This window comes from Erpetoichthys calabaricus, chromosome 12 (genome assembly GCF_900747795.2).
Source record: "Erpetoichthys calabaricus chromosome 12, fErpCal1.3, whole genome shotgun sequence".
In the NCBI taxonomy this organism is placed as follows: Eukaryota; Metazoa; Chordata; class Cladistia; order Polypteriformes; family Polypteridae; genus Erpetoichthys; species Erpetoichthys calabaricus.
Genome location: NC_041405.2, coordinates 737,238 through 760,825, shown reverse-complemented (window position 1 = coordinate 760,825; position 23,588 = coordinate 737,238). Strand labels below are relative to the sequence as shown.

Genomic DNA, 23,588 nt, shown 5'->3' with positions numbered 1-23,588 from the left:
GAGCACGTCAGCTTACATGACTGATAATTCCTGGGCACGTCAGACTGAATGCCATGTGCAGCCCATGGAAATGAAGTTTATGACTGAAAACCGCTAGAAAGTCATCTAAAGTGACACAACCTTTATAGTTAACGCTTTGTTTTACGCACGTTAGTAATCGCAATACTCGTCTCTGCATTAAGTGCAAGTTGAGTACTGAACCAGCAGATGGCGCTGTCATGCAATAATGTAAAGCAAACTCCTTAGAAAAACTTGCCAACCATCCATTAATTTTGCCAACCCGTTTATCCAGGGCAGGGCATATTTAGAGCAAACTCAATTTACGCGTCAAAATACTCCAGAATATCAATTCCTTTCTGAGTTTATGACTTTTCTTTGTGGCTGGCATCGTTTGAGCCCCGCAGCTCAACTGTTCTTCTCTTCTTCTCACAGTTCTCAGCTCCGTAGTGGTCACATCTTCATTTCACACGCTCTTAATTCGTTGCTGTTTTTTTTTTTAATCTTTTATTAAGTTAATTAAAATCAAATAGCACTCCATACATGCAAGTCAAGTTTAACAAAATCGAAACAAATCGTCCTCCACCGATGAGAAAGAGAGCTTGGCCAGCAGAGTAAAACTTTAATAACAGTAAACGTATGTTGTCTTCTTCTATGAAGTGCTGCATTTGGACACCTGACATGTTCTTGATCTATTCTGGAAATTTCACTGATTAGCTCTGATGCCTTCTTGCTTTCCAATTAATTTTTGTAGGTAAGATAAGAGATAATGTGTCCTCTTAAGAAAGCCTTCAAAGTTTGCCAGATGATTCCTGCAGAAACCTCCGAGGATCAATTTATCTCTAAGAAATCGATCTGCTTGGCTATAAATTCTGTTACTTTTAGACTCTTCATTAACGTCGGCCGTTTTATCAGAGTCCCCACCTGCAGTCCCACTTTACCTCCTTCCTTCTTAACATTTTTTTTGTGACTGGCTTCCTATCAAGCTGGATGATTTGGTGGCTCTCGGTGTCACCTGCCTCGCGCTGTATGCTTGCTGTGGCTGAAGCGACACTGGATGGATAGATGGATAGAATAATTAAACATGTACTACGAAGATATTTCAATGTTCCTTAATAGTTTTGAAGAATCGGCGTTCTAACCTTACAGATGGCTTAACGTCTATTACAGAGCTGATTGTGTGGCGATTGAGTATTTGGAGAAAGAAAAGGAAGGACAAGAATTGGAGGTTAGCACGTTTGAGAGAGACAGGACTGCTACAGTAAATTATTTAATCGAAGGTCGCCCAGCAAGCATATTGCGTGAGACAGGAACAATCTCTGGACGGGGCGCCAGCTAATACTGCGCAGCCGTGTCCCGTGTTTAATAACATGCTTTCATTCCTATCATCATGAAAATGATATCAAGTATACATCTCAGTATTTCCATTTTTGTGTGACTTGCCTCCTATCAGGCTTAATGATTTTGTGGCTCTCGGTGTCACCTTTGCAAGTAATGCCGACGACATCGAGCAGCTGTCTTTGTCATTCGGCGTTTCGCGGTTTCTTTTTCTTCCCATAAGCGCATGAGGCTTGGCGGAGCAGAGCGGTCTCCTATCTGGAAGACGAGCGCCCTCTTGTGGTCAGTAAAGATCACGCACTTTTATTTGCCAGCTCCAACATCATCCACTTGCAGAGTCGTTACTTTATGGCTGTTGCTCTCAGTATTTGCTTTTTACATTTTAAATAGGTTTTTCTCAAAAGCATTAGTTATAATAAATGTTAAAGCTCTAAAATTAACCAATAAAAAGGCCAAACAATCCAAACAATCTGTATCATATTGACATACGATTGATTGTTCTGTGGAAGTCACTCTTAATAATATAATAATAATAATAAATCTCTTAAGAGAATTATCTTCATGCTTCTCAAAGAATTAAAATACGATCTTTGCAGACTAAACTGCATTTGTGAAGGTTAGAAGTGTGAGGCGATCCAAAGCTATCTTTGAATGTATCTGAGTTAAGTGTTTAGTGTCTTGTTAAAATACAATGTTTCAGAGCAATAAGCCTCACTTCTGTGCAATGAAAAATTATGGAAATTATAATAAGAAACAGGGGCGGCACAGTGGTGCAGTGGTAGAGCTGCTGCCTCGCACTAAGGAGACCTGTGGAGTTTGCGTGTTCTCCCCGTGTCTGTGTGGGTTTCCTTCCACAGTCCAAAGACATGCAGTTTAGGTGCATTGGCGATACTAAATTGTCCCTAGTGTGTGCTTGGTGTGTGTGCCCTGCGGTGGGCTGGTGTCCTGCCCGGGGTTTGTTCCTGCCTCGCGCCCTGTGCTGGCTGGGACTGGCCTGTGTTAGGATATAGCGGGTTGGACAATGACTATCTGACTGACTGACTGATGACTAATATGAAATAAATTAGAAAAGTGCCTAAACAAAAAACAATATGCTAAATTAAAGCCATTATGGGTTTAGGAGAGGAAGGTCCTGCCATACCAGTCTGTGAGCAGGTGGACCAAAGTAAAGCACACAAGAGAATCAACTTCAGCCTTCATCTGCAGGCCTTTGACTCGGCCGCCCACACCAGCCATGAATTCTGAAATAAGGAGCTGCAGGCATCAGAGGAGACCACCAGAGCTGGACGACCGGCGGGTGACAGAAATGAGGAGAACAGTGTGGGGTCATCGGTGGAGGCCCTCAGGGGTCTGTCCTTGGACCCTCATCACTTTTTCTGGTTGATATTAAAGACACTGATTCTGGTATAAATTAGTAAACTTGTGAAATTTGCAGATGACCCTAAAATTGGAGCAGTCCAATTCAAAATGACCGGGACAGGCTTCACAACTGGGGACACACTCGGAAAGCGGAGTGCAAAGTGCTACACGTGGGCACCAGGAACGTCAGTTATAAATACAATACGGGAGACGCTGAGCTACAGGGAGCAACTTCTGAAAAGGGTTTGGGGCTTTAGGTTAACACAACATTTTCATCTTCTAAGAATGTGCAGACGAGATTAAAGAGGCAAATAAAAGGCTCGTGTAAGAAGCGTTGAACGGAAATCTAGGGGTTAGACGATATGATGAGACCACATCTGGAGCCTCGTGTATAAACGGTGCGTACACACAAAAAGGTTGTCTATGCCCATTTCCACGCCCACATCACAATGTATAAAAAGTAAACTTGGTGTAAAGCCAGGCACATTCTCACACCCGCTCAATGCTATCGGCTCGGTTTTGAAAACTGATGGCACCCAGCGTCAAAGCAGTGCTGCTGTTCCTGTGTGGTTTCTCTTTCTTTTTTAGATTCACATCCCTGTTGTGGCTTTATCAAATACACAGAAATTAACTGCATATCGTTTATTAGTCTAAGGCATCTGATTGTAATTAACCAGTAACCATATAATGGCCCACGGGATGGCCAAACTATTCCAAATGTGACAGCTGCTTTAGCGTTGTTACTCTCACTGCACCACTCAGAGTATTTTAACCCTCTGTATCTGAGTGTGAATCACAGCTCTACAGCAGCTGATCAGATTATCGGGGTACAGCATCAAACACACGCTGTCTCAGCTGAGCGCACAGTCTATTTGAACTTCACCCATACATTATGACAAACACTTCAGAGGCTTTCCTGTACGGACCTCGCGGTTCACAAACAGTTTCATCCCAAGAAGTCTAAACGCACTCAATCAGTCCATTAGGTGCTCCTGGTAGAACTGCTTGGACTTATATTACATTACACATATACATTTTTAACATCAATGTGGTAGGGGCGCCCCATTCAGGGATTGGTCCTGCCTCATGCTGTATGCTTTGCTGGGACTGGAAGGATAGATGGATAGAATAATTAAACACGTATTACGAAGATATTTCAATGTTCCTTAATAGTTTTGAAGAATCAGCTTTCTCAGCTTACAGACGTCTTAACGTCTGTTACAGAGCTGATTGTCTGGCGATTAGGTATTTGGGGAAAGAAAAGTAAGGACAGGAATTGGAGGTTAGTACGTTTTGAAAGAGACAGTAAATTATTTCATTGAAGGTCGTGCACAGCACAGCACATCTTGTGTGAGGCAGGAACAATCTCTGGATGGGGTGCAAGCTCTTTACTATCACTGGGCCACCATGTGCCCATGTTTAATAACACGCTTTAACTCCTATCATCATGAAAATGACATCACGTATACATCTCAGTATTTTAATTATTCAGAGAGCTGTAATATCACAAATGTCATGGATTATATGTCCTGTTGGAGGAAGAGTAAGCCCAGAAACACGTAGTGATTCACACACATAGAGCACACAGAAGATCAAATACAATACAAAGCATTTAATGTGCTACTTTAGTTACGATGGGATTGTGAAACTAGTAAATTAAATGATTTTACGATGACATATACAACGTTCTATTTTAATGACAAAATAAACTATGAGTGGACGTTTCGAGCTTTTTTTTCAACTGTGTCCCTCTTTTCTTTCTTCTCAGTACCCTAATAAGCTTTCATATGACACTCAGACGGTGGGCTACGACTCGCCTTTTTACTGCGACTGTGACATCTGACCACTTCTTTTCTATTTCGGGCACTGTGCGACTTTCTGCACTTGAACTTTCGAGTTTCTCCACACTCTGTGTCACTCGATTGACTTCCTTTTGCTGTTTATACCGCTGCTTAAGCCAACAAACCATGCGTTTTTCTTTGCCTTGTAACAAGGCGCTATATAAGTGCCCGACCCGACTCAGATTCACACTGGAGGCACATATAAAATAGAAAGACTTTTATTGTTCTTCACCTGTGGGGCACGTCTTCCCCATGATCCCCACAGGCACCACACGGTCCCAAGCACAATACACCAATACAAAGCGCTCTTCCTCTGCACCACCACTCCTCTCATCCAACCTCGTCCTCCTCCACCCGACTGGTCGCTGGCTCCTTTTATTAGGCGCTCAGATGTGCTCCAGGTGCTTGATTGCCGACATCCGACTGCACTTCCGGGTGTGGTGAAACTAGTGCCCAGAAGGGCCTAACAGCTTCTGCTGCAGCACCCCCTGGCGACGCCTGCGGAACCCAACAGGGCTGCACCAAATTCCAACCCCCATGAAGCCCTGTGGGAGTCCGAGGCACTGCTGCAACCCAGGGAGGCTGCCATCTAGTGTCCAGTGCGGGATACTGGGTTTCCCATGCTTGCTCCCCAAGAACATATGCGGCAGGGGCATCCCAGCTGGGCGTGGGCCCCGGCCACCCGTCACAGCCTCAACTTCGCATTCACTGATATTCTTTTTCTGTTGTCTTTTAACCAAATGCTGAATGGGAAGAGCTATTTATATTGATTTGCATATTAAAATATGCAAAATACTGGGAGGAGTCAGGATGGGGCAGCAGGCCCCCCCCCTGGTATTCTTGGTTTAATCCTAATCATTCATTCAGGTTAGTGGACAACTACAAGTTCTGAGGGTGAGTGGCCGATTTCAGAAGACATTTGCATTCCCCTGATTTATTTTGTGTAATTTGTTTATGTCTTAGTATTGTCGTTTTAATTGTGATGTCATCAGTCACCATTGTTTTAAATTTTCAAGACCATTTCCAGTTTCTGTGTTACGTTTATGGGTGTTGTGAACTACAATGTCCATTGCTATCTTGTGAACTGTGCTGCGTGATGTCATCAGACCACCTTTGGAGAAGCCGGTGGTACCCTTGGACTGACGTCCAGACCTTTGATAATAAGTCCACGACCTCTTGTTTGGGATTTGGCCGATGTTTGTTTCACGACTTTGAGTTTGGCTCCCAGTTTGGTTTGGTCAGTTTCCTTTATCGAACTTCGACCTTGGTTAGCCCCCCCCCTTTGTAAAAGACCCCCAGCACTTGCTCATTTGTACACGTGACTGTCGTATCTATGATGGCCGCACAGTTCTGCCCCACTCGTCACCTGCCTGATCTCAGCCTCCTCCAAGTCCTTCTGTATGGCGGAGGTTCTTCTTCTCATTCACTGCACTCTAACTGAATGTTCGTCCGTCTCTTCTCGTAATTTAACTCGGCGCCGTCTCCCCGTGCTGACCTGCTGTAGCCGACTGTCCACCAAACCCACCCACACGAGACGCCTCCCTCTGCCCGTCGTGTCCGCCATATTTGCTTCGGTTCATTCATTTAGTTCCCTGTAGCTGACAAGATGTTCTTAATCTGACACACTGGATGAAAACACAAACCGACATTCATGATATCCTAAAAGGATGGACACTTGCTGAGGTTCATTTCAGTTTTATTCACTTCTTATTCTTCGTGGTTCATACAAAATGTATCAAAGGTATAAAAAAGCAATCAAACCTCGCGGCTTCACATAAAGCAGGGAAGGAAAATAAAGCTCAGGGTCAGAATAACATCAAGAATGTCGAATCAAAGTCAAAGGTTCAGCCAGGACTGACCATGGAGGTCTCGGGCTGGGCTGCCATGTTAGCGTCGTCCATTCACACCGAGGTGCCATTCAGAGATCAGCGGGCATCACGAGGTGAAGGTCTCAGGGATTCTGCGTGTCAGCAGGGGGATCCAAGGAGAGAAAGAGAAGGAAAGGGAATTAGTGATAGAAGACATGAAGAGAAATGAAGAGCAAATCACAGCGCCGGCGTGTCACACCAGACAGCGCCATGTTAACTCCAAATCAAGTCTTATTTACAGTGTATATAAAATCCACTTTCCAGATGTTATTTGCCCTCTCCCAGTGATTGGCATCTCCTGTCTCGTGAGGGGCAGTGATGTGTGTTTGTGATGCACTGATTTATATCACAATACTTTTATCATTGTAAATAAATTAAATGAATACTTTAAGTCATTCGAGACTATTTTATTATGCTACTAACTGTAGAGGTTGAAATCAATGCAGAACTTGGCGTATTCAGCATTAACATTTGCAGTGCACCACCTGTTGGAATGGATTTTGTAATGCATGTAGTAATAAAGTTCATTGCTTTTGTCATTCCCACAGATGGTGCAACACAAACATCAGCACTGCTTTTACCAGTCCCATACCACACAGCTTATAACAAGCAGATGGACACACAGACACGGTGGATGTTAAAATTGAATGGAGACAGTTTGACAGAAGTGTGAAGTCTCCTGGTAAATTGTTTGTTTTGGTGATTGTACAGATTAAAAATGTCAAATAAAAGTTGTAACTTCCTTAGGTTTGGATTAGGGTGATCAGGGGGTCTAAAGAGATTTTAACAAGTAGTCAGGCTGGGCATGCCAGACACAACTACAGCTAGCCGTACAGGCCTTCAGGTGGCACTAAGTTGTGCCATTTGTTGGTGTGGTGGCTGGCGCTGCCACTTCACAAGTCCACAGTCCTGCATTGAAGCCCCACAGCGGGGTGTTGTTTGGTGCAGGGTCTCCATTTTTTCTGAGGCATTCAGGTTTGCTGGACTGGTGCTTGTGAGTGGGCTGTGCACTCAGGGGGCACCCACTGTGGGGTTAAATCCTGTCTTATGCCCAGTGCTGCCAGGAGAGGCTCTGCCACCTAGCGACACTGATCTGGATTAGGCAGGCTTGAAAATGTTGAAGAAAAAAATGCCATTCAGCTTTTATGTTGACGCCTCTGATTCTCATACAAAACAAAATGAATGTTTCTGAATTACTGAGGTTTGAAAAGAACAAGACGTGTCACTGAGAACATGCAAGGAAGGAAACATAACATCTGACACGGGGTCACACAAGCACCTGGAGATATGGAGCAGCTCCTCTCGATGGCCTTCCCCTTCACAGTCTCGTGCTCCACTTTACAGATGAACTCCATGTCCTCCAGGTCACTCAGAGCCGTGGGGGTGAATTCTGCTGTAGACCTCAGGGAGAATCTCAGGTCATTCCAAGATGGCTCATCCTGCTTCACTCTAGGATTCCACTTCTGTTTGAGAAAACGCTTTAATTTTGAGCTGTGCTTTCTGTCCCAGGTGATTATCATCTCTTTAGGGAAGAAGTCTGACGCAGTGAGGCTGAAAGTGCAGAGCTGATTAAGTCCAGCAAAGTGGACCACAATGTCGGAAATGCGTGGCTCTGTCAAAAAACATGAAACAAGGACACAGAGGATTGAAGGTGGACCATGAAACAGAGTGCCAGGCAGAGGCTGCCAACCAAAGGACCAACTCAAATAAGATGGCATCGTGGGACCTCAGCTTCACTTTAACTTAGGGCTGCTGAAGTCAATACATTAACACAAGCAGTTCAGTTCCAAAGGAATAAATAATGCGTTAGATAGATAGATAGATAGATAGATAGATAGATAGATAGATAGATAGATACTTTATTTGTCCCAAGGTGGAAATTAAAACTTTATGGAAGATCTAAACATCTACACCTATTATAACAAACCCTAACTCCCAGACACACTCAAGGACATGTGGTTTGGATGATAAGAGAAGCGCTGCTGTCAGTAACAGGAGTGTTGAACAACACAATTAAAGAAATCTCACTTTCCTGCTCCACTGACAGACTGAGGAGATCGGTCCTCCCCACACTATGCGACACTTCAATTCCACCCGGGTTTGGGTGGTAAACGTTAACATCATACAAAGTTATAGTCTGTCTGTATGCCTGCATTGTTATCACTCTTTAATTTAATATTGTTCTTTATCAGTATGCTGCTGCTGGAGTATGTGAATTTCCCCTTGGGATTAATAAAGTATCTATCTATCTATCTATCTATCTATCTATCTATCTATCTATCTATCTATCTATCTATCTATCTATCTATCTATCTATCTATCTATCTATCTATCTATCTATCATATAGTGCCTTTCACTTCTGTCTATTTATTGTGTTGTAGTTAAGCATTTGCATTCATTAAAACGATTAAATGCCGTCAGGAACGCCATTCGATAAATAATGAATTTAAATGATCCCCGTGACATCACAGCTTACCCACAATCCCTCCCAATCACAGAGAAGGTCTAAAGAGGCCTACAGTGTTCAGCACAGAAGCCTCATGAACTCTGACCCAGCATCACACAAGCCACTTATTAGGGCCAGAAACCGCAAACCCCTGGCCCACCGGACTCAGCCTTATTAGAGTTTATTAGTTAAAATGGAGGGATGGTGGGCTATCAAAGGAGCGTGCCAAAGGGTGGTCATAATAACTGCTAGGAGATCTTTTTAAATTGAGCATCAAAATACGACCCTGATCCCAAAACCGTGGCCACCAAAGCCCTAACAACTGCTAAACTTCCTTTCTCTAATTACAATCTGAGTCGGTGACGTCTTGTAGTTTTAATCAAAAGGACCCCAAAGCTCAGTGGCAGACTGCGTCCTTCACGCTCCCTCGGTGCTGGCCATGATGTAGTGATGTCACACGCCACGTATACATGACCAGCATTGTGTGGTGTTGCTAAATAAAACGTCAGCAACCACACGTAAATAAACCCTAAAGTATCGACAACTAAATCTGTACATCTTAACATTAAAAATGAATAAAATGACAGAAAGCACAGCACAATAAGCAAGAAGATGACGACGCACCTCTAACTCTGGGCCAGCTCTTCTCAATGGTCTTCCCCTTCAGAGTCTCGTGCTCCACTTTACAGATGTACTCCATGTCCTCCAGGTCACTCAGGGTCTGTGGGGTGAATCCGGCTTTAGAGACCACCCAGTACCTGATGTTGTTCAATGACGGTCCATCCTGAGTCACGCTGAGATGATTCAGTTCTGCTGCAGAAGGTCTCCTCTTCTTCTTCTCTGCTCTGCACTTCCTCTCCCAGGTCACCGTGATGTCTTTGGGGTAGAAGGCCGACACGGTGCATTTCAGAGTGCACAGCTGACCGAATTCAGTGAATTCGGCCTCCACGTCGGAGACTAGAGGTTCACTTACGAGATCTGTGACAGAGAGACAGAGTGTCAGGGACAGACTAGAGAGCATAGAGGGCAGTAACCTCATGCCGGCCTATGGAGACACTCAGAAAACATTCATGTCACAAAATAAAGGAGAAGAAAAGAGAGCGCAGCAAAGAGTGGAAACACACCAACTGAATCAGGAGCAGCCTGCTCTGACATGGCCGACCTCCATTAAAGCTCATACCTGGTATTATAATCCTCCCAGAGTGCTTCTCCAAAGGGCCAGAGAGGCATTCGTGTTCCACCCTGCAGATGAACTCCATGTCTTCAAGCTGAATCAAAGAGTCAAGATGAAAAGTGAGCCGACTCTGCACTTTGTAGCCATTTCCCTTCATGTCTGGACTGGGTGGGTCAACTGTAGTCTCCCACCCAGCATTCTCTTCTGAGACCTTGCCGCTCGTCTTCAGGCTCCTTTGCAGCCACGTCACTTTAATCAGTTTGGGGTAAAAGTCCAGGATTGAGCAGCTCAGGGTGTAGAAATTGTCATTTGATGTGACCTTAGCCACCTCAATGTCAGACACAGAGGGCGGGTGGCACAGAGCTGTAAACATGGAGAGACAGCAGATTAGAGAAGGCTGGGCCACTTGGGCATCAGAAACTTGTCACACACTCCAGCCCCCCAAACTGTGGATTTGTGTTTTAATCTTGGGTGGTCCTCTCGCACATCCGTGTGGTAACAGTAGCTGTAATCATGTTGTTCTGTCTACTTGTATGTGCCCTAAGCTCGCTGGGATGGACGCCGGCTTCCCCAAGACCCTGCCCAGGAGAAGTGGGCTTAGAAGTGGATGGATTGGAAGATGGATGTCCAACCACCAGGCAGCACCATAACATATTAAAATACACAAGTGCATTGTATCAGACAGAGAACACAAATCCTCCTCTGTACTCCTTACCCCTGTTTCTACACCACCATTTAACCAGCAGAGCCCCCCGAACCCACCCACTCCTGTCCAGTCCCTCTCTGGCCGAGGTGAGTGAATCTCATTATTAACCTAAAGTTCTGAGGGTGCCATACAGAATTACGGTCCTCTGCACTCTCCTCACCTGATCTGTTTGTCCCTCACGTTCTCCTCATAGGTCTGTTTGCTGAGAGTCATCAAGTGTCAGATGAGAACAAAATACGATGTGCGCTCCATCGAGTACCCGGAAAGTCAAAGTGACAGACCCAAAAAAGTCATCTTGGGCTTTCAGTTCCAAAAATAATAAAATTAAACAACACAAGTTTGATCAGGAGACCTCATAAGTGGGAACAAATCTGCTGCCTTCCCCTCTGGAAGGAAACCTTCATTAGAAAGACAGACGTCTGCTCCAAGCACGAGGGTGTCACGTGTGGGCAGAGGACGTATCTGCATTTAGGCTCCTTTAAATGATTTTGCTGCCCACCTCTGAATGAAGTGAGTGACCCAATCACAAGTGCGTTTGCTCCTGGCTAGCAGTGTGGTCATCTGTCAGCTGACCAATAAGAACGCCTGCTGAGGCCGAGTGTCAAGGGCCTTGTTGTCATTGGCCTTTGCCAGGATTTCCAGCCGTTGTGCCTTCTCTGTGAGGCTGACATGTTCAGTTTCAGGATTATCACAAATACAAAAGGATTCTTGAAGGCTTCTGACCTCAAGTTAGATAAATGAAAATTGAATGATGCGTATTGGCTGACATAAACAACACAACAGGCCATCTTTAAAGGTCACAAGGTCAGCACAGCCTGGCCGGAACGCCCTGAGAATGAAAGGATGGGGGAAGGCAGCAACTTTTGGACACTGCCTCCCCCAAGACGCTAGATGGCAGCTCCCCTGGAGTGTAGCGGTGCCCCTGATACCCACAGGGCATCCTGTGACTTGGAGTTCAGTATCTCAGCCCTGTTGGATGCCGTGGGTAGTGCCAGGGGATGCTGTGGAAGGGCCTGGGCAGTCGTGCTTCCCTTATAGCCTGGAAGTACCAGGAAGTAACGAGGATGGAAGCCCCAAAGTACTTCCGGGCTGATTAAAGAACGTGAATTCTCCATCTGACCCGGAAGTGCTGACAAGTCACATGGGAGGAAGAACAGAAGCACTTCTGGGTCGGGCACTCTATAAAGGACTGCTGGAGACCCAGCAAGTGAGCCGGAGTTGGGTGGAGGTGGACGGAGCTTGCTGGGAGGAGTGGAGGAGAAAGAGAATTGTGATTATTATATTTATGTTCTTGTGTATTGTAGCTGTGGTGCTTGGAGGGCACTGTTTAAAGAAGACAATTATGAAAAGACCTTCTTGGTGCTTTTACCTGGTGTCCTGAGTGTCTCTGTTGGGTTTAAGGGGGCATCAGTGTCACCTAGCGTCCACACCACACACACCCCAATCAGAGTCATTCACGACCGGTCTGCTTCTCATTACCTCCCTTCAAACTCAAGTGTCACTCATATGTGTCACCTGCGTCCCCGTCACATTACCACTGGCCTACTCTCAGTGCTCTGCACCTCATTATTGTCAAGTCCAAAATGCACATTCTCATTTATTCACATAGCAGACGCTTTCATCCAAAGTGAATTACAAAGACATCGGTTTGGGGTTTGTTTTAAAGCAAATCTTACAAGACTTGACATCAGAACATCACTTGGCATCTCAGATGTCCTCCTGCTCACCACACGGCTGCACCAACACAAAGGGTCAGTCACCTCATGCCAGCCTATGGGGTCCCACTGTGTCACTCAGAAAACATTCAAGTCACAAAGCAAAGGAGAAGAAATGGAGCGCCTTAGAGTTTGTTAAATGAGACTCGCCATATTTAATTTATGTGGATATTAGGATTATTATGGGATAAGTTAGATAAGACGCAGCTATTCAGTGAATAAACTGGGACATCTAACGTTATGTTATGTGAATGGAGTGTATTTAAACAGGAGTTTAGCGGGAGGTGCCCCACATTTAAAAGATGCTGCAGTCTGCCAGACTCAGACATGGCCGGATTAAGGTGGGTGCTATTGATGCTGCAGCATTAGGCCCATTCCTGAAATAGGCCCAGATGAAAACAGATGAGAATTTTCCGGAAGCTGAACAGTTTTCCTTTGCCATATTAACCTCAAAATAATTCTTAGAATGAAATTTGGAGTCCTACTTTCAGACGCCTAGACACAACGTTACTTATTATACAGTTACTATTGTTCTTTGCGCTGTGACGTAACTATAACGTTGTTGTGTTTATTGTTAACCGAAGATTTCAAGTTAATGCTATCAATTTTACGTTAAACAGTTTACTTAGTAATTTAGCTGCATTTTTTGCAATATCTTGGGGATTCTTGCCACTTTATTATTGTTCGGTAAGTGCAACGTAGTAAATTTTTCACCTTGAAAGTTAGGTGTACAGTAAAAATTGATGGCTATTTAAATGGTTTAAATCTGTAAAGCTAAAACTAAAAGCTGGCCCGCGGGCCCGGCATGGATGTTTAGAATTTTTAAAATCCTCAACAGGATTCTGGCCTATTATGAAATTTAAATTGTGGACAAATTTTTACCCTCAAGAGCCTGAACTGAGTCACTTTGACCCAATGTCTCTGCAAATTCATTTTTTCTTACTCTGTTTTCGTAAGAGAATTGTGAAATTTTGTGTATTTCATTGTTAGGTTTTCTGCATTAAGTGCACTTTTCAAACAATTGCTCTTGAATGTTGACGTTACATAGTTTGATATTAATCTTGAGTTGTTATGATACTACGTCGTTATTATTATTCATGTTCAATAAAGGCTGGCTGGTTGTGTCACAAGTAATTAAGGCTCCTTGGTCGTCTGAGTGTGAATGTACGGCGAGTGTCGAATGCACCAAAGCCGAGACACAATAGGCCTTTTGTATGCTGCAGCATCAGGCCCAATTTCATCTTAATCTGGCCCTGGGCTCAGACGGACTTCAGCGTCCTGTGGGTGACGGACCACTGCTGTCAGAGCCACCGGGAGACGCTCTTCTAATTCAGTGCAATTTCCTTTTAATATCAATGCACATTTTCTTTTATTGTAATCTAATTATCACGAGGAAGGTGTAAAATTATTATGATAAAAATATATACTTAGAAAATAAAGAACAATAGTTTAGAAATGAGGTGTAGCTCGGGGCCATTCACTGCCCTTCCAGGTCACAGCCATTTAGCCAAAGCAGGGGCTGCCTGGCCAGCTGGACTCGGGGGCTGAAGGCTTTACATGGACCTGCTTGTAGTCGTTTCATGAGGGTCCTTTGCTCAGAGACAGAGACACTGCACATGGTATGAGGAGCCCACCATGCGAGGAGGAAAGCGTGGACTGGACAGCAGGTTTGAGAGGGCAGTTTACGACCAAACTACCGGGTTATCCTTTCTTTGTTGTTTGTCTGAAATTGCAAAGGCTGCTTACACGCAGGAACAAAAGCAGACCAACTGGGGGCCTGTGCCACGTCTGAGCTCTTTCATTAGTGAACGCTGCGCCCGCTCGCTGGTCCAGGAGGCGTGTGATAAGCGGTGTCTTGCATGCCACTCTCTCTCTGCCATTTGTCATCCTGAGGAGAGGACATGTCCCTCTGTGACTTTCTACTCTTCCATCCATAGGAGAGGCCTGGCTGCCTGTGATTTTCTCTCTCCATTCAGAGGCTATGCGGTAACAAACACTAAGCGGGCCACAAATCAGTCATCGAGTGTCACTGTCACTTGGGTTGTATTTTTATTTTTGTCACACTCATTTTACTCTGCTTATTTACACTTTGGAAGCCTTAAGTTAATTTATAAACAATTAAAAGTGTAACTTCCTCTCCTGCCTGTCTTGGTTCTCGCTCATAATGTAACATTTCAGGCCTGGAGCAGAGACATTTGGTTCAAGAGAACAGCAACATTTATTTATAAAGCACATTTTCATACAAACACAGGGTCCCCCTAGGACTGTACCATGACAAAACTCAAATGTATATTCTTAAATTGGATAACCAGCACTTCTGTACCTCCGGATTCTGAATGGAAGAAATTGTTTCACCATGGAAACGGGAGAGAAAACTACTAAAGCCCCCATGACGAGACGACGTGCTTTTCAGTTGCGTTTGTCATGAAGGCTTTTAGGCAGATCTGCCGTCGTCAGCGTGGCCATGAGCTCGTCCAATGAGAGACCGCGAGGAAGACGTCTGCCATTCAAAGCTCGAGTGCTGAATCTTCAAAGTGACTCCTCCACTGATGGTGACGTCACCTCAATCTTTACAGACACTGGGATTGAAGCTTTCTGACTTTAAATGGTGCTTTAGGGTTTCACATGAAGACCTCACTATCATCATTCACTGTTTTTTATCATTTATTTCATTAAGGTCACTTGCTGTTATTCTATTTTAATAAATACTTGTTCACTTTTACATTTCTATATCTTGTCTGTACATCTTGAGTGCACTGAGTAATAAAGTAAGTACAGGACACCTGGTGTAGGGAGACGCCATGGGGTTAGTTGGAGTGACACGTCTCTGGTGGGTAGGTGGCACTGGTCGAGGCACATCAGCCTCCATGTGTTCAGGATATTCTCAGAGGTCAGTCTGCCCGCTTGAGATCTCAGGTTACATCTGAGGACACCCGTGAGTTGGCTATTCTAAAGCCAGCGAGCCCCACCGTGGAGTACAGAGGGGTGACGAGCACTGTAGGCCTCACTTGTAATCAGGATTTGAGTGGACAGGGTCTCTGAGTGTGTGTGTGTGTGTGTGTGTGTGTGTGTGTGTGTGTGTGTGTGTGTGTGTGTGTGCGTGTGTGAAGGGTTAGGGAGCAGGAGTAGAGCAACCTGCAGTAAAACAGACCTGGAAGTCCCACCAACCCCACGATTATCCCCGACCCTAGAAGATGAGGGACAGTCTTATCACGTTATAACTGACCGATGGTGTTGTCATGTGCTGTAACATCCTGAAGGCCACACCTTTACTAAATGTTACACCATCCAGAGTAAACATCTAAATCCTGAAGACTAAATAAAATGAGAGATCCATCTATTAGGCTGCTGCTGCTCTGAATAAACTAACAAAACATTTTTAAACCAATTGAAATGAAAACTAAGTGTGGCAAAGACCTTAATGTTGCTGCTTCACAGCTCCAGGGACTCGGGTTCAAAGCCCAGCCTGGTCACTCTGTATGTCCTGTCCAAGACTAAGCCACATTTGTGACTTACAAACAGCTGGATGCCATATTGTCATTCCTTCATGTCACTTTATTTGTGTATGTGCAGTTGAGTCAACCATAAATAGACGCCTACCTGTGGGCAGCGATTCACCAGAAGTCTTCTCCATGGACGTCTCCTCCAGGTTCTTATGCTTCACCTTACAGACATAGTCTACCTCGTCCACGTCACTCAGGCTCTGAGGGGTGAAAGTGACCTGACTGTCCAGTCTGTAGCTGACATTTTCTACTTTTGGGTGTGATGTCTTAACTTGAGCCTTCCACTCATCAGTCCCCGCAGTGACCTCACGGCCCATCTTTTTGTCCCTCCTGTGCCACGTCACTTCAATCTCTTTGGGGAAGAAGTCCTTAATGCAGCAGTTCAGGGTGCAAGGCTGGCCAAGTCCATCCCATCTCAATACCTGTATGTCTGACATGACGGGTGGGTGCAACAGACCTGAAAAAATTGAACAACAAGAGCAGGTGACCAGAGTGAAAGTGACCATCACTGAGGAGACAGTGACATTGAATTCTGTATAACAAGTCGTTGCTTCAGGCCAAAGAGATAAAAGTGACAAAGCGAGTGAATGCTCAAACCCACGCAGCTCTCACATGCCACCCATTACCGGACCCCAACGCCACACCAGCACTTGGCTGCCTCCGTCCAGCCTGACCTGACTGGTTCACTCTTGTCACCACTTTTTAAAAGTTGGTCACATGTGACAGCTGGGGTTCGGAGTGAAGGACACGTAAGGAGGTGCTCCTTAGCCAGATAAGGGTACAAGTTTAGGACCGAGCTCCTCGGCTAGACACGGGTTTGAGTTCAGAGAGAAGCAGAGGTCTAAACTAGCATGACACTTCATGAGACTCTTGGCACTTCTGCTCCCTGAAATGAACTAAAGAGTTGGGGTCTGCTGGTTTATCTTAAAAATCAACACCTCACAGAACATCACAGAGCTGTCTTTAACAAATAAGGATGACAAGTAGCAAAACTGGACAAGAACTTTAATCAAAATCGAGACTCTGTCACTAAAGGGCAGTCTGTGATGGCAGGCATAGGACACAGTGGGACACTCACCTGGTATGACCAGCTTCCCACTGCACCTCTCAATGCCCTTCTTGTTGAGGGTCTTGTGCTCGACCTTACAGATGAACTCCTTGTCCTCCAGGTCACTCAGAGCTTTAGGGATGAAGGTGGCCACAGATTCCAGCTGGTAGCTCCGTTTTCCCCACTGCGGTTCAGATGTCACCCCTGTGATGTCTCGTCCCATCCCACCTGCCTGCTGCCAGGTCACCTTGATGTCTTTGGGGTAGAAGTCCTGGATGGAGCAGCTCAGGGTGCAGGGCTGGCCAAGTGCTTTAAAATCCTTGACCCGTATTTCTGACATGATGGGGTGATGCTGCATAACTGGGCATTGGTAAGACAGAGAGAAAGAGAGAGCATGAGGGTCATGTAGGTGGGCTTACATGCAGGTGGGTTTCATTCTGTTGGCTCATCACCCCACTCACCCGCACTCACTGAGCAGCTCTTCTCAATGGCCTTATCTCCAAGGCTCTGATGGTTCACTCTGCAGATGTACTCCATGTCCTCCAAGTCGCCGAGGAAGAGAGGAGTGAACTCTGCCTGGGATACCAGTGAATACCTGCTACTCCTCATCGCTGGACCAAAGTGGGTTACAATGGGGTTCCACTTGCCTGACCCAGCAAGTAGAACCTCCTTGGTGTCCTTCTGCCTCCTGAGCCACATCACGGTGATCTCTTTGGGACTGAAGTTTGACACGGTGCAGGTCAGGAGGCAGGGCTCACCAAGGCAAGTGAAGACGACCTGCACATCAGAGACGATGAGACGCATCTTCTCAGCTGGAAAATCAAAGAGAGCTCATTAACGACAAAGTTAACAACCTGTGTGATCTGAGCTCAAGGTGGGGTTTATGTGGAGGTGGAAGACGTTTGGTCCGGCTGTGGTTTGTGTGTCCTCTGAGGGGTCACTAGGGTTATAGTCACTTTGTACATAACGTGTGACCCCACTCATCACTGGGTGCCTCATTCTCATTTGTTTCTTAACTCTTTATTCACGTATATTGGTGTTTTTAGAACGTTGTTTATTTTTTTTGGTTTTATGAGTGTGTCATTGTTTCCTTCCTTTTTCATTTCTTGTATACAAAGTATAGGGGAAGTACTGTAATCGTCCAAAAATTTGATTTTCGAGATTGTGATGAATCTCAACATTTTAGACCTCCCTGAGTCCGAAAATAACATTTTTGGAATTATGTCTGTGTGTGTGTCTGTCTGTGTCTGTGTGTGTGTGTCTGAGTGAGTGTGTGTGTAAACACGATAACTTGGCTTCGCTTTCATTTTGGTCAACCAAAGTTTGCATACAAGTATTCAGTACAAACTGTAGATTTCTATCAACGTTTGGGTCGTTTCCGCTAACCAGAATTGCCACATTTTTATTCATGCAGCTGCAGAGTCCGATTTATTCAACTTGACTTTATTATTTGATATATTATTAATTTGATTTGATTTGTTGTTGATGGCTCTTTAATGTACAGAATATAAAAATTGAATCCTTGTCTTGCGGTTTACTCCTCAAATATCCATCGTCATATCTGAGTAAACCAGAAAGTCGAGGGGAGGTCGCTCCTGATTTTAGTATCGTGCAGTTGTTTATTTAGTGTTGTCTCGTTAATTTCTTATTTTATTACATAATGGCTCTGCGAGTTATTCTTCTTTCCTTCAGTATATTGAGCCTAAAGGGTGTTGAAGTTGAGGGTCCTTCAGTCTTCAGCACTGCTGCTTATTTTTCCTTGTCAAATCTTTGTTAATATAAAACTTTATGTTAAAGATTATTGTTATTTGTTAATTTTTGGGACAAGGGGTTTTATGGTTCCCTTCTCCCTTTTGAGAATTTTAGGCCCATTTTATCAGTGCAGGTCACAAAACCTGCTCCTCAAGTTTTGGGTGGCAGGCTCATTTTGTGCGTAGAGTTTTTGGGGTGTGTTTGATGCTGAGGCCGTCCTCATAGCTCTCCCTGTTGTATTTCAGATGGCGCCCTTCCTCTGGCTGGCGTACAAATGCCATTCCTGCAGGTCTGTTTGTTCAGGTTTGGTTCCTTTTCTTTATGTTAATTTTGCTGGTCGTTTGTGTTTTATCCATCTCTGTGTTTTATGTTTCGTGTGTTTTGTGGGTGGTCCCCCGAGAGGCGGGGCCACCTGTCCATCACTGCCCTCAGCCCTTTAAAGGCGGGGGGTATCCCACAGTGCCTTGCACTTTATTCAATGTGCTCCTGCTGAGGTGAGGTTTGTGAGGATTTTTGATTATCATTTTGTTTTTGTACATTTATGGATTTTTCGACCTCTACGCTGCTTTTTGACTTCTCTTTTGCACTGGTGGTCTTTTTGACCTTGAAACCCCTGCAGATTGTCCTCTTGACTATCAGACCTTACCCTTTTCTTTTGTTACTTGCTATTTAATTTTATTACCTAATCTTAATTGTGTTTTTTCATGTAACTTTCTCTCTTTGAGCCGCACTGGTTGTGCGATAGAAATAAACGTTGCTGTTGTGTGTCAGGAGCTCGTTTGTCTTGGGCTGCCTTGCCTGTCGTGCTGTCTCTGCTCTTTCAAGCTCACTGTTTTTCAGAGCACTTCTTATTTCTAAAGATTGCTCGTTGTCCTTCTGCCTGACTAGCCAGAGCGGACTGTTTTCCCCCTCTAGTGGGCACTTTGAGTATCATTTTGGGCCGCCGGTGCCCACGGACTCTCTAAGTCAGGGATTCTTGAGCTGTGGGCCTCGAGTTCCTATTTACGTAATGTTAATGGGTCATGCGAAGTGACAAAGATTGTCTTTGATTTCGGCCCCCATTACGATCATCGATGATTCTACAAGGCAGACCCCCGACCGGCACTGACGAATGTCAAGGAGTGGCTCTCGAAGACACTAAAAAGGGAAAGATTGGGTCACGACAGAAACAAGTTTTAGAAGGCCTGCTGTGGGTCATAATGGTACTAAAATATGGCCTGGTGAGTAAATGCTAAACACTTTAAGAAATGTACAGAAACAGACAGCGAAAGAGACCCCCATTACCAAAAACTAGTGGGACTGGTCTAAGATACACAGCTGGGGAAGATGGCGTTTGGAAGAAAAATGCTTCACCCCTTGGCCGAAATGAGAGAAATCTATTGAGCAAAGCCTAGAATGTTTTAGAAGGTCTACGGAAACGGACTAAACAGACCATAAAGAACACAACATCCTCAGTTTGGGGCCGTGTATGTCCCTGAACCTGCCTGCCCACCCCTTTTGATTTTGTTTTTGGCTCTTTTTCCATTTCCTATTTCATCGTCCCAGGGTGTTTTATTTATTAATTTTCAGACGTCCTCAGGTGCTGCAGCCGTTGACAATGCTCTCATCTGAAGGGGCGTCGAGGGCTCCTCGGCCTTTCACTCCCTTTCTCTTCCATGACAGTCTCTTTGATTAACTGGCAGGTTTTGGGTCCTCGTCTTGTCCCAGAGTTTTATTCTGGTTTGGTTTGTCTTTGGACCTTGAGATTTAACATTTATAGGATTAAACGAGTATTAGAATCCTGACGCTCTAACGTTGGTTAATTCTGATTACATTCTTTATTGCTCTTCTGTTCTCATTGTCTTGTTTTTCACGTCCACTTTTCCTTGTTAACGTTTCGACTTCTTTATTAATTCAGTTGGTTCACTTTTGTTTCTTTAGCTTGCTCTCATGTAATATGAACTAGGTTCTCATGTTTTCCTTATTAATTTATTATTTTAAATACATCTTTAATTATAGTTTGTGCTTGTGTGAGTTTGGGGGAAGTGATTTTTTTTATTTTTAGTAGGTTTTGGCCTTTAAATAATAATATATAAGAGGCTCTGTAAAGGGTACAACGATAAAGGAATTTCTGAGTAGTTCTAGGGGGCAGCCAGCAGATAAAGACGAGAAACTGTCAAGTGACGGGCATTTGAGGGGCTGCCCACAGTCGTGCCTCTCGTCAGCACCGACTCCACTATAGGGGTCTGGCAGCCAGTGGGCCGAGGTCTCCCAGACGCTGACTTTACAGTTTTAATCTCCTCCACTGTCAGCTGGCCGTAGTTCATACGTTAAATATTGACAAGCATTGCTGCTTTCCATGAATGTTCAACCAGTTTCTGCCCCGTTCTCTGCATGCTTTAACAAATCTTCATTTTTATGTTAACTAGTTCTGTATTTAGTGATTAGTGTATTCTATATGTGTGCTTTAACTGAGAATTGTTCACAGTGTTGTTCACCTGCACTCAGTGAAGGGTGCTACACAAAAAATAAGTTGTAACTGTAACTGTCATTTTATTTATTGGCCCTCAGTGTTAAAACAAACTAAGGGCAGATTAACATTGTGTGTTACCTTCTGTTATTTATTGAGGGCAGAAGGATACAACGCAGTGACAACAACAGATCTGAAAGAAACGAAATACACGGGAACTCGCGTCCGTCACCCTGTTGAACAGCGGGGCCTACAACCCATCAAAGGACTTCCACGAGACCCGCCAGTGCTAGAAACTGAGCAGAAAGTGTAGATGACACACACACACACACACACCCACACACGCAAACAAACACACACACACAAAGAGAAGGACAGGCAAGCCCTCCATGAATCTCTGGGTCTTCACTACCCTGCTTAGTTTAGGCCTCAGCCCAGGCAGCCTCACCGCTCAATTCCACAGGCAGGCTTCGGCCTACTCACACTCAAAAAAGGAATTGGACTTTAAAAGTTCAAACGGTTTCTTTAAATGTCCCAAAATATACACAATACACTATGTTATTATTATTGTTATTATTATTTTGTAAAATTTTTATCTCCCCTTAGAGCCACATAAAGTATAATCTAATCGAGTGCCCCACAAGGGAGAGGAACTGTAAAAACCTCTGGCTTGAGAGACGTCCAATTTGAAAAGTTTATAAATGAAGGAGTTTGTTTGAAATTAGCAAATGAAGAATTTAAAAATAGCACAACTGCAAAGGCATAAAGAGTTTGCCAGACAGGGAAGGACACCACAATAAACTTTAACCTGCAATCCAAAAGTTGAAAGTCTAAAACAAAAACAAATAAATCTGATTAAAATGGGGAATACTCCCTAAAAAGAAAGAAACACTTTCCCAACATCGATGAACTGCTAAAGGCCCCGCTTTGTAGGCTCAAACATAAAGGCGGGGGCTCCATTGGCAGTGACACCAGTGTGGCGCCTCCTGCTGGGGTTCCACACAAAAAAACTCAAAGAACAAAGAACTTACAACAGATACACCGTAAATGAAGAAAGAGAGTAACAGTCATAAACAATAGATAAAAAAACATTTTACAATAAGCAAAGAAGACTCCGAAACGATAAATCAACAGAAGGCAGAGGACACACAATGGCTGAAACGTAACAATTAGGAGTTTAAGGGAAACCCAAACAGATTTAGTTACCGACAGAAACGAAGCCGACTGACAAACGTCACAATGAACAGCCATCTTACCAGCCGATGTCAGCTTGATGTCCTTCTCGATGGGCATCTTCAAGGTCACATGTTCTACCCTGCAGACGTACGTCATCTGCTCCATTTCGTGACTAGTTGGAGTGAATTCAACCGTAGAGGTCATCTCGTAAGTGTTGTTCTTCTGCTCTGGCTTTGATGTGCACACTTTGGCTCCCCACGTCTTTGCCCCTGTAGTAACAGACCAATGTCCAGTCTCCCCTTCTTCTCGCAGCCACGTCACATTGAGACCACTGGGGAAGAACTTGGAGATGGTGCAGCTGAGAGTGCAGGGGTGGCCAGCTCTTGAGAAACTGAGCATTTCAATGTCAGACAGCTGGGGACGTCCATCAATACCTGAAACACAGAAGGGCAGCTGGTGGTGGACACTTGGACAGCCACGGCCACATCTTTATTTATCCATCAATTAGTTGCTTACTCATCCTAAAGAAGAGCAAACTTTATATGCTAACTGACGTGTTGAGTCTAAGAGAATAGAGAATGAAGAATGTTTTGCTCCCCAATGGGTTTCTTTCAGCTGATTTTTCTGGAGAGTGTAAGTGACCAACATTCAAAAGAAGACCAGATAAGTAGGACCCTTCATTTTGGGGTTGGAAATCTGCTCTTCCTGTTGCCGCTGTGTGCGGCGTGGAAATCTAAGAACAGCTGTCGTTCCTAAATGGCTCATGTGACATATTAGTGAAACCCTTTGAGTTAAAAGCCAAAATTCTGAAAATGGAGTCACTGTCCAAATACTTACAGACCTGAGTGTACAATTTTAGTTAACATGTGCAGTTTCAACACTGAGGCTGCCTGCTTACACTCAGAGTTCAAGATACGATTGTTTGAAAACTTTAGGATCAAAAGTGTGCAGAAAAAGATCAGAATTTAAATTTCATTCAGCTAATTAATAAAAATCAAAAATATTTTATTTTAGCTGGACTCCAGCTACTGGTGGTTCTCACATTTCTTCGACTCGACTGAAAATAAAAGTCGATGGCAAGAAAAACATAGCAAGGGAACCAATGTGCAATAGCGAGACAAGCAAACAAAGTCCAAAGCATTTTAAATTCTCAATAAAATATGCGCAGTGGGTAGCGCTGCTGCCTCGCAGTTGGGAGACCTGGGGACCCGGGTT

General features: G+C 44.4%; 1 protein-coding gene across 1 annotated transcript in view; it reads right to left on the bottom strand.

Annotated features, from left to right (window-relative positions):
- Positions 1 to 6,214: 6,214 nt before the first annotated feature.
- The window catches only part of LOC114661610 (uncharacterized), a 29,326-nt gene continuing 11,952 nt past the window's right edge, over positions 6,215 to 23,588 (bottom strand). Inside the window, exons 7-14 of the mRNA XM_028814744.2 lie at positions 22,454 to 22,807; positions 17,458 to 17,808; positions 17,027 to 17,356; positions 16,046 to 16,405; positions 10,031 to 10,387; positions 9,475 to 9,828; positions 7,683 to 8,015; positions 6,215 to 6,495 (exon numbers count right to left, since the gene is read on the bottom strand). Coding sequence (XP_028670577.2) covers positions 6,461 to 6,495; positions 7,683 to 8,015; positions 9,475 to 9,828; positions 10,031 to 10,387; positions 16,046 to 16,405; positions 17,027 to 17,356; positions 17,458 to 17,808; positions 22,454 to 22,807 — 2,474 coding nt within the window. The 3' untranslated portion in view covers positions 6,215 to 6,460. The remainder of the gene's footprint in view (positions 6,496 to 7,682; positions 8,016 to 9,474; positions 9,829 to 10,030; positions 10,388 to 16,045; positions 16,406 to 17,026; positions 17,357 to 17,457; positions 17,809 to 22,453; positions 22,808 to 23,588) is intronic.